Source organism: Musa acuminata, chromosome BXJ1-6, assembly GCF_036884655.1.
Source record: "Musa acuminata AAA Group cultivar baxijiao chromosome BXJ1-6, Cavendish_Baxijiao_AAA, whole genome shotgun sequence".
Taxonomy (NCBI): Eukaryota; Viridiplantae; Streptophyta; class Magnoliopsida; order Zingiberales; family Musaceae; genus Musa; species Musa acuminata.
This window is the reverse complement of record NC_088332.1, coordinates 619,831-631,934: the sequence shown is the minus strand read 5'-3', so window position 1 is coordinate 631,934 and position 12,104 is coordinate 619,831. Positions and strand designations below refer to the sequence as shown.

General features: G+C 33.8%; 1 protein-coding gene across 2 annotated transcripts; it reads left to right on the top strand.

The window, feature by feature from the left end:
• The first annotated feature begins 628 nt into the window (after positions 1-628).
• Positions 629-10,853, top strand: LOC135675496 (mitochondrial dicarboxylate/tricarboxylate transporter DTC-like). 2 transcript variants are annotated; one of them, XM_065185701.1, is made up of 6 exons: positions 629-835; positions 1,100-1,183; positions 3,594-3,655; positions 6,977-7,338; positions 10,146-10,360; positions 10,450-10,853. In XM_065185701.1, exons 1-6 carry the CDS (start codon positions 716-718, stop codon positions 10,498-10,500), a joined length of 894 nt encoding a protein of 297 aa, XP_065041773.1. In that variant the 5' UTR covers positions 629-715; the 3' UTR covers positions 10,501-10,853. The 2 variants fall into 2 exon arrangements, with proteins under 2 accessions (XP_065041773.1, XP_065041772.1); XM_065185700.1 differs by having other exon boundaries at positions 630-835; positions 10,463-10,853.
• The last annotated feature ends 1,251 nt before the right edge of the window (positions 10,854-12,104 follow it).

Sequence of the window (12,104 nt, the reverse complement as noted above, 5' to 3'; positions counted from 1 at the left end):
GCTGAACTGGTTGTAATATGTAAGGCTGTTTGGCATTAAAGGTTTCCCACCTAATCTACTGTCTTCCACCTGAACTGGTTGTAACATGAATGCTTCTAATTATAAATTTGAAACCCAAAATACTTCGATTTGTAAAATAAAAAATAAAATCAAAATTTAAAAATATATTCTTTCGAATTAAATAAATATTTATTCTTCTAAATTTAATTCTAAAATATGTTCCCGTATAAGATAAAAAGTTTCCCATATGCTTACTCTGTGTTCATCAGTTCATTGTAAAAATATCTGTTATTATCTTCCTTAAAAAGACTAAAATATATGTTTCTCTCCTAAGTTCCAAGTGTATAGTACTAGCGAGAAGAAGAGAAATAAAACTATCATGTAAAATAATAAATATGAGAAAGAAAAATATTCTAAATTTTAATTATCAACGACATAAATGAAGTCTTTAAATATTTGGTGGATACACACATATCCTAAATTAAAATTTAGGATAATTTTGTCTCTGCAAAAATACCTATATATATATATATATATGGAAGAAATAAATTAAATATAATAATAATTTTCAGATTTTGAAACATAAATATATTAAAAAGAATTAAAGTTAAAATAGGTTTTCTTCATTTTTCTGTCGCCGCTCGTCTGGACTGTATTGTGCGGTCTGTCTCCTTTCTCTCGCGCTCGCTCGCTCGCGTCGAGAATTTGAGTGGAGATGGCCGAGGGGAAACCCAAGAGCCAGTCCGGAGTCTGGACCACCGTCAAGCCCTTCGTCAATGGCGGCGTCTCCGGCATGCTTGCCACCTGTGTCATCCAACCCATCGACATGGTCAAGGTACACCACAGATCTTCCTCCCCCGCTCTCTCCCATTCTATGACTCGAAGGGCTCTGGTTATGCTTGCAGAAATGAGGTCCTTTAGGATATTTTATGATCTGAAAGCTTCTTTAGAATGTTTGTCCGGATCTAAGCGAAAGGGTGATGTTCTTGTTGTCGTGATGCTGGAAAACATATGTCGATCGGATTAATTAATGATATGGTATGGTAGTCTTGTTCGGGGTTATGATTCCTTCATGTGATGGTAATTTTTATGGTTCCAGGTTAGGATCCAGCTGGGTCAGGGGTCAGCTGTCCAAGTTACAAAGAACATGCTTGCCAACGAAGGGTTTGGCTCCTTTTACAAGGTTCGCTCGACATTCTTTTGTCTCTGTCACTAATCTTTGTTTTCCTTTTTGCTATTGATTGTGTAACTCTTGACGTTGAGCCTAATTCCTCAAATATCAGGAGTAAAACAATTAATGTGCGTGTCATCCTAAGTCTCTTTTGGATTAGTAAATCGCTGACCTACTATTTTGTATTTGTTCTAGCAGAATAGGTATGCAGTTCTGAGTTTGGTGGGGGCATAGTTGCTTGTATGGTTTGGTTAAGCAGATAGGCTTCAATAAAAAAAAAAAAGAATGGTTAAAGCATTTGTTATTCAGTAGGAAGTGAGATGGATGTGCACTGCTCAGTTGATTTGGAAGCTTTCTGATCATTGCTATTCTTGTGATGAATATTGTGCTAAAGCAATTTTCTTTAGTGTTAAACATCATCTCTGATGGAAGGTTTAGGCATAATTGGCTTGTCAACAACCAGCCCTTTAATGCTCCACTGGACTAAGATACAACATACAGAACATTGTGCACAAATCTGTTTCAGTGGATTGCGCCACGCTGCACTCAACTGAAACCCAATACTGATCCTTTGAACCTTAACTTAAATGATTCAATCAAAACTAATCCTTCTTTTGTACAAGGATTATTTAAAATTTGCATTTTCTATTTAAATATAGTATAATAGCAGTCCATAAATAGAACCATGTGCTGCTATGCAATTTTTACAATGTTAAATAAGTATATCTCTGGCAATCGATATACCTCGAATTGATTATTTTGATCAAAGTTGTTTGGTTTGTTTTATGATGCAAAACCTATGCAACCCGAGTTAGAATAATTTGGAGTTTTTTCCCATTCCTGCCTCAAACTACCAGTGATAGGCATCTTGCAAATACATTAGGGTTATATTCGTGAAGAAGTTGATGAGATGATGGCTTGATTTACAACACTGATCCGGATGAACAGAAAGATCCAATTAACAGTAACAGTAACAACAAAGTTGTAATATTGCAACTATTTGGACTCGCCTATATGAATCATTTTTGTTGCCATTGAGCTTGTAAAATGTCATATTGTAAGTTAAATGAAGACTCTTTTTAGCTCTCTCTACCTCTCCTAGTTATTGTTTCATATTTTCTAACAACTCCATCTATAGGGGTTTTTAGCAAGGTCCGTTATACCGTATCGTACCGGAGTTTCGACCCGGGCTCGGTACGGTACGGTACCGGTATACCGAACGGTACACCAGGGCGGACCGATATTGTAGCAATGCTACAGTGTAGTACCGTAGCGGTACAGGGTAGTCCGCGTACCGAGTACCTGGCAGACCGGTACGTACCACCTGGTACGGCCGGTACACTTCGGTACGGCAGACACTGGTATTTAGCACGTGTCCATACCATTTTAAATGATTCCAACTCATTTTCTTTTCTATCAAAAGTACATCTAGTTGTTCACGAATAAAAATATTTTTTTTCTATCTTTTATCTTTTTTAGTAATTCCAAACATCGATCTCAACATTCTTATCTCATCGTCACAAAATTTTTATATTTATTATTTATTTACCATCCAATACTCATATCCATGAAGTATTGCTGGTCTAACAACAGTCAAATAGAAAATCCATTCCTTAGCCCAAAAGACACCATCCCCAAGTCAAGATTCAAGCCAAGAACTTAATTAAGTATCGAGTAAAGATCTCAGTCCAAGCTAGCCTTCCTGCCTAAGGAGTTATTGTCTTATTTGTATTAACAAATTTCATATAATATCTTTATGTTCAAGGGAAATTTTGGACAACCTCTTCTATTTGGAGTCAAATTGGGAATAATATAATAGGTTAGACTTGTTAATTTTCTAGTTAAACTCATATAGGTAGTCTTAAGGTTATTTAGTAGGAAACTTTAACATGGGAATAATATAGGTTAGACTTGTTAATTTTATAGTAGGGGGGATTATGTGGGCATACAGGATTAACTTCATTTCTCTCAGTTTTTGTGATCATAAGCCCCTTCTTTAGTTCTTTAGGAATAGGAGAGAAATGGGATGAGAGTCTATAAATAACTAAGCCTAGTTGGGATTAGTTGGAAGATAAGGTGTGGACATGGACTTGAAACAAAAATCAAACACGATACTTGCTGACATCACAATTAATTTAAAAGTAGGATACAACATGTCTTAGACATGACTATTGGTGCATATACTTTTAATATATTAGTATATACAAAATATAGACAATCTATGATCATCATATATGAAATTTATAAGAAGCTTGGCAACCATTCATATGATGTGCAAATATTTATGACAAAGCATATATATAAAACATAAAAGAGTATCTCAATAGTACAATTAACTGTGAACTGATTTCATTTTGTTGGAGTCTATTTTTCATGTATCGGTTCATTTTTTTTGTCATTCTGATGTGTTGTTTTGCATCAGGGACTGTCCGCTGGTTTACTTAGACAAGCTACTTATACAACTGCACGATTGGGTTCCTTTAGGTAAAATTTCCCTTATTTCCATGAAATTAGTCATTTGACAATCTGGTTAATTTACATACTAGAAGTCTTATCTGATGATGTGAAATTTGTTGGCATTATCTGTAAATCAAAACTGGCCTTGCATACTTAATATGTTCCTAAGGTTTGCAAGTTAAAGCTTTGGATTGATTAAGATAACAGCCTAGCTGATAACTTTTCCAGAAATCTCCTCAGGTTGCTATATTGGACTAATGTTTCAGTTTTACTTTTGTCAGAATTGAACATGACTTAAAGGTTGCCACACTATGTTTGTTGTTATTCGTGTTGTCTGCATATTTAGGCAGAATGAGTACTGGGTTCTGTTTGGTTTCAGGGGATGATTATCCTAAAATCCATGTGCTTTTTATTGTCAGACGTTAATCCTCACTCCTGTTACTTTTATTGTTATATGTGGAATCTGTACAGTTTCAGTTTAGTCACATTTTTAGCACTCTGGACTTTTTTATTGCTTAGGAACTCATTAAACTCTTGCTATAAGCTATTTTTAACTTTTTTTTATCTCAGTTAAAATGAGTTTTTTTCCTGAAACAGACCTCATTATTTACTAAAAAATACTTTCATCACCCTCAGAAAAAATTTGCATGCATGTGCTATCCTATTCACGGTTCTAGGGTTATTGCTAAATTGTACCACATTTACACTTCAAGCTAACTCCAAAAAATCATAACCAACTTTCAGTATGATGCAACATTGCTAGTTCTGTTAATACAGTTAATTACTTCTATTGCATCTGAGTGAACCTAGATTTTTCGTCATCCTTCTTGCTTTGCTCTTCTCAATGCCTCGTATATTGCCCTATAGTCTATTTGTTCGGTTTGTTGGCTCTACAAGATGTACAATCTGCAACAGTTTTTTAGCCCCAAAATTCCTTGAAGGAAAATTCATAAAATTAGCAGTTCAGGTTAAATTTTGAAGGAAAATTCATAAAAATAGCATTTCAAATATTGCTTTCTAAGATATCATTGTATGTTTTCTCCAAATTCAGCTTGATTAAAATATTAGGGGAATGTCCTTTGGATTTGTCTATAGTATGAACCAGCATATTAGCAATTAGAATGTCATTATGAGTATTCCTACTAAGAACAAAAGTCGATTGATTATGTAGAAAAAGAGAATCAAGTTTACTTTTGATAAATGTGCAATGAAATTTTGCAAGGAACTCGCAAAAAAATATCACAGAGGGCAATGGGTCTATATCTTACAACCTTGCAAGAGTTAACTTTTTTAGGTGTAAACTAAAAAGGCTTTATCCCAACTAGTTGGGAGAACATTGAGAATGGAAGTTAGAGAAAGCTTTAGTAATGTTGTCTTTAACAATGTCCAAATAGCCTTTTAAAAGATCAATGATGAAACCATCTTGTTTAGGATTTTTCCCCATATCCATTTGACTAAGGGCAGAATTATTTTCCTTTAAGGATAAATGATAACACATTGGATGATGATCAGAATTAGGTATTATAGGAACAGAAAGACACTTCCTCCAATAAGGAGTAATGGAGTAGTGCCATACAAAGGTCATGGTACCAATCAACAAATGAGAAAGGATTAAGTTACCATCAGTTAATGAGATGCCATCCTCATTTACAATCAAATTAATGGTGTTTTACTTCTCTTGAAATTAGTCATTTTGTGAAAGAGCTTGATATTCCTATCACCCCTCCCATTCATTGAATATTGGCTCTATTCCACCAATTTAATTGAGTTAGTGGTTTAGGGCAACAAAGCCATTTTAGTCTGATACAGTCAGGTTCAATAAGCGACCCATTATAATCTTTAAGCTCTATGTTAGAGATTTCCTCCATTGTCTCTTTAATCTTATCATCTAGATTCCTCCTACACGAAGCATTCCTAGAGAACAAGGGATGACTAAGTTTGGTAGGCTTGTGATGAATAATGGTTAAGAGGATTATCATGATTGCAAGCAACACTTTTTAACAGGGTTGTTTACTTCAGGATACTCCCAAGTTTCACCAATAGGCTTCCAATCCAAACAACCTGTGCTTAGACTTGTTCCTATCTACTTGGCCCGCTGTTATCAACACAGGTAAATGATTGTACTATATTTTGGAGTCCAAATGTTCAAAATCCGAATGATGTTGAACCATAACATCATTGAAAATACAACTCCAATTCTCATCTAACAAAAATCCTATCAAGTTTAACCGTTATTGTAGAGCTTCCAAAATGATAGTCACACCATGTGAAACATCAACCAAGGAAACACTAGTCAATTAGTCCATCTTTGAAAATGAAATTCTGAAAATACAAAACTGATTGAGTGGGTTTAAAAGGTATATCTTTGGTCTTATCTTCCAGATCCAAAATCACATTTATATCACCACATTTAAACCATGGAAATCTGCTCATATTAATATTGGCCAAGTGATCCCATAAAGAATTATAAAGAAGAAAGGTTGCTATCGTAAATTGCTGCAAGTAGCCAACAAAGGTTACCTATTTCCTCAATTACTAAACTCTCAGAATGATTGTGCTTTTTGATTATCAAAGCCCAAATACTTCCTGCCAAGCATAAAAAATTTCTCTTACCGTTTTACTGCTGTTGTGAAATCTCCCTTCCACTGTCTTCCAAGCTTTCGTGAAAAACTCTTACTGGTTTCCTGCTGTAAGTTAATGTCCAGCAATATCATTAGAGAATTACTGTGTTTTGATAAAACATTCAGATATTCTCTACTCTCCCTTTTGTTCTCCACCTTGTAGTTGCAAGACAGCGTGATCATTTGTACTAGTTGAGATTGCAAGATGCGTATGTTACCGTCAAAGTTTTTAATACCAATTGGACCAGTAAATATCAGTTTCTACAAATTGGTCCATGTAACGATGCAAAAGGATACTATATTCAAGTAACTAGGTGAAATGCAAATATGGAGTATTTCTAGTAAGATGTTTCTATTTGTTTAATGACTTAGGGGAAGTCTACATTCTAGATGAAGATATTAAAGCTTACATTAATTGACAGCCTCGTGCTCAATCTGCTGTGATTTTCTTTTTCTAACCACAGTTGAAACTGGTCTGTGTAAATTGTATAATCTCAAGGCTAATGCTTGTTTGTCATGTTCCATTTTGAAGATTACTTAGTGAAATCTTGATATTAGAACCTAATTATCAATACCATTTGCAACCACATTCTTGTTATGCATCTAGATTGAAGTATAAAGAAATATATGATTAATGATGTAGTTAAGTTTTTTCTTTGTGTTGTACTACAACAATACTATTTTTTTGTCAATTTTGTAGTCAGCCAGTGACTTCTTCTTTCTTTAGGGTATTGACAAACAAAGCTGTTGAGGCAAATGATGGCAAACCACTGCCTTTGCTTCAGAAAGCTGCTATTGGTCTTACAGCTGGAGCAATCGGAGCATGCATAGGCAGTCCGGCAGATTTAGCACTAATCAGGATGCAAGCTGATGCAACTTTACCTGCTGCACAGCGACGAAACTATAAAAATGCTTTCCATGCACTCTATCGTATTATTGCTGATGAAGGGGTTCTAGCTTTATGGAAAGGTGCAGGTCCTACAGTAGTAAGGGCAATGTCATTGAATATGGGTATGCTTGCTTCGTATGACCAGAGTGTTGAGCTATTCAGGGACTCACTTGGCTTTGGTGAAGTTAGCACAGTTCTTGGTAAGATACTGTGAAGTAAAAAATATGTAAATTATTTATCCTTTTTTTGGAATATTAATGGGTCATTAAGTGATTGTCCTCTTTTGGCATCTTTCATATCAAATTCTTGATCGGGTAAATTGGTTTGGCTTAGTTGAATACTATTCTCTTAGTTGATAATAGCATATGAAGAATTAATTATAAATTTGAGTTATGGAAGCAATCCATAAAAAGTGAAGGTTTCAGATTAAGACTAAAACTAAATATATGAGATGCAATTGTAATAATTCTAGGAATAGGTAGCAGAATATAGTTACATTGGATACACAAGAAGTTTCTTTTAAATAAAAGTCTTAGATATCTTGGATTAATTATTCAACAAGATTGAGGGATTAATGAAGATATTATTCACAGAGTAAAAACAAGATAGTTAAAATGGTGATGAGCGTCAAGAGTCTTGTGTAATCACCGAATATCATTAAGATTGAAAGAAAAATTTTATAAGACAATTATGATTTCAAAAATGCTTTATGGTTCTGAGCGTTAGATAATTAAAAAATAACATATACAAAAATTTATGTTGCTGAGATGAGAATATTGAGATGGATGTATGGAGTTACTGTGAAAGATAGAAAACAAAATATTTTTATTCGTGAACAAATAGGTATCATTTTGATAGAGGATAAAATAAGAGAGAATCGTTTAAGATGATATATATATGTGTTTAGGAGATTTGTGGATGTGGTAGTTTGATGAGGTAAAATGATCAATGTTAATAGTATGAGGAGAGACAGAGGAAAATCTAAAAAAAACCTTAATAGAAATTATAAATAAATATTTAAATATTTTAAACTTAATTAAACATATGGTTTTCTATAGATCTCAATGGCAGCAAAAGATCCATGTAGCCAACCCTAGATAGTTAGGACTTTTGACTTTGTTGTTGTTGTTGGGTGAATTAGTTTAGTCAAAGTTACAAAAGTCACATTGAACTCTTGAATATGCTTGAACATCTCGAAAAGATCTTCCAGTTCTGTGGAGAACTTGCAAAACTCCTGCTGAGGTTTTTTCTCTTTTTTCCATGGGGTTGATTTCTTCAACTTTAATTGTTGTGGCCTCAAAGAATGCAGTGGGAACAACATATTTTAGTGGTCCCACTTTATGTCACTTGAGGCTTGGACAAATACAATTTGATAGATCAGGGCCATCATATTTTTTTTTTTACTTGTGAATTTGCTTCCATCTAAGAAATCTTCGGGAGTTGGAAGTCGCATGGGTTTTATGACCACATCAAAATTTAGATCTTGGTTAAAATTGACTTCTTAGGTTACATAGCAAGTAATCTATTTTTAACATCATTGATAATCTCGAGTCTCTCTTGGAGGATTTATGTACTCTTCAAAGCAGTGAAAACTTTGTCTTCTAGGCTTATGATGCTTTCTAAATTGCTAAACATAGTCTAGCAGAAGTCTTGGATGATGATAATCGTGGCATTTCATAGTTTCCTGTTAATTAGTTTTGATCCATTTGTATAGATGTTATCATATCCTTTTCCTTTTTTTTTTTTTTTTTGCAGCAGTGCTTTAGTCGGTGTTATAAGTTACGGATGTTATCCTAGCAAACATCTTTTCAATATTTATTCTAGTATGCCGTGCTATTATAGGATTACATCAAAGATCAAGTTTACATCCTTATTATTCACATTAGTAAAAGTCAGACTTACTAGTGATATGCTATAAAAACTCTCATTATGGCATGTTATGTACTTATGATATTGCTGTGATTAATGAGAGTTTGAACAGAACCAAAACTGATGACACAAAGGTCTTAAATTAAATAGGACTAGGACTAAACTACAGAGATGTTAATTTAGTAATGTCAATAGAAGAACCAAGAATATAATTAGGATGGATGAACAAGAAGTTTTTAGAAATAAAAGCTCTAAATATTTTGCATATACTATTAAATAAGATTGAGAGATTGAGAAGGATATTTTCATAAAAGATGGGTGATCAAAGTGGAGAGTAGCGAAATGCTTTTCAAACTAAAAGAAAAATTTATAAGACAATTATTAGGTCACTCATTTTCTATGCATTGGAGTATTAGGGCAGTTAAAAAAGGACAGGTACAAAATATTTGTTATTGAAATGAGAATGTTGATTAGGAGATGCAGAATTACTAGAAATGATAGGAATTTTTTTTTTTCATTCAATAGTTAGTTATAGCTCCAATAGAAAATAAAATGTGAGTGAATTGTCTAAAATGGTATGAAGATATTCTAAAGAGACTTATATATATATATATATATATATATATATATATATATATATATATACACACACACTATGATTAGATAAGGCGAGACAATTGGGATTAGTGTTGAGGAGAGGTAGAGGAACACCTAAGAAGACTGTACAAGAAAATATAAATAGAGATTTGAATGTTCTTGATTTAACTAAGGATGTTCTATATGGTTGACTCCTCGTTGTTGTTCTCACGTTTGCTTGAAGCTTAAAATTATTATATAAGCTTATGCATTTAATTGACAGAAGTTAAAATTGAGAGTGCATCTTTTTGGACTTCTCAACCTCTGGATATTTGGATCCTCTACCATTCTAACCTTTTTGTAACCAAGAAAATGTGGTTGCCCATGACCTTCACCATATCAGGTCATCTAGCAGAATTTAGTTAGTGTTTGATTATATTCTGGGTATTGTTAGTGTTTGTTTGTGTTTTGGACATTCTTTCTATATTGTTTGCAGAATTACGGTTTTTAGCACTTATAATATATATAGATTGATTTGATGCTACCCTCTCTTCATCTCCAGGGGCAAGTGCTGTTTCTGGATTCTTTGCATCTGCTTGCAGTTTACCATTTGACTATGTGAAAACACAAATACAGAAGATGCAGCCTGATGCCAATGGAAAGTATCCCTACACTGGGTCATTAGATTGTGCCATGAAGACTCTGAAGTCCGGTGGTCCTTTCAAATTTTACACTGGATTTCCTGTCTACTGTGTGAGAATTGCTCCGCATGTCATGGTAAAATCTGTCTCTTCCCTTCGGAATTTCTCATTAGTGCTTCTTTGACACACTGAATCATTATCTTTAGATATGTGAATGATCAAAAGGGATGTTTTGCAGATGACATGGATATTCTTGAATCAAATTCAGAAGGTTGAGAAGTCTATGGGCTTATAGATATCCATTTATTTGGGATCCCTATGCATTGATCGACTGTTTTATGCTAATACCTTGGTGATTGAACTTCCGTAGGCTGGTTTTGGTATAACACAGCCTTTGACTTACTCAATTCACGGCATGATTTAGCGAAGGTGTAATAAACTGTTGTTGCACGTGGGAAGTATTACCATACAGTCATTTAGTTCGATGCGCAACTCAATTGGTAGTAAAACATAACATCTCTTGTTTCTCTTTCCTATGTATCTCAGCTTTCATTTTCTCGATATCTGATGAATTTGTATGTTGGCTTGGTCAAAAAATTGATCTAGGTTAATTTATTTATATCATAACATATTATGTGTTTGCATCTTGTACACAATTTTTGTGTTTCAGTTTCATGATCTTTATCCTGACGGTAAGTGCATACTAACAATTTTACCAGGAATGACAGATGCAGCATATATTTTGATTCGCATGGAATTTCGACCTGAGCAACACCTGCTTCTAAACCGGCAAGAGACAAATGGCTGCGGCTCCAATAAGGTACGTTAGAAAACCATCTTTAGCAAAAGAACTAAGAGTAACCTATTCTTTCTAGTGTGAGTTCCTCTGCAAATCGAATAGAGTCGTTTTGCTTGAACATATTTTCCTCTCTAAAAACTGAGAGGAAATTGATCATTCATTCCTTTTTTATAAGTTCTCGAGACATCAGAGCTTAAAACGCTAAAATCTATAGGAGTTGTCCGGTTGACATTTCAACATGAATAATTTAGACCTTTATCAACAATACAAAATTCTCTTACATTCTTGGGGAAATTCACCTAAGAAAGCAACTTCTTTTTTGTTCTTTCCTTGGGAGCTCCTCTTTTTGAGAAGTTGCCCCTGAATTGGCCTGTGCTCTCTTAGTCCTGTTCATCTTCTATCATATTAGTCTATTCTTCTTTGTTGACATTGTCGATTTTGCTTGTGGCCTCCCTCTTTTTTCTCTATCCCTATCTCTCCCGTTTCTTGATAATTTTGACTCTCTTAGAGGATGATTTTGTGATTGCTTTAGGTTTTTCCTCTTGCTCCCGTTCGTTAATAATCTTGACTCCTTCCTTGGGAGATGATCTCTTCATTGCCCTTATGCCCTTATTCTCTATTGATGATCTTAACTTCTCATTTGGGATGATACTCTAGCTTTCTTTGCCTTTGCCCCGTCTCCTTCATTAATGATACTAACTTCTCCCTCCGAGACATTTGGGTTCATCTATTACTCCCTTGTCACAATGAATGAATATAATTGATTATTCTTATAAGCACATTGAAAGTGTACCAAATTTGGATATCAATATCTTAAAATTTATAGAAAAAATTTAAATTTAGATTTTATTGCTCCTCTATAGTAAAAATTTAAGGTAAAATGGATAATATTTAAATTGTTACATTCATAAATGAACATTGATACATTTATTATTTAAATTATTATTTAATTATTCTAAATTTGAATATAAATGTCATTGGATTCTCATAAATATAGATAAAACCATTGACCAAGATACTTGACATATAATTTACATAGTTTGTCATTTCTTACCTACGCCAATGAAGAGAAAAACCTAGA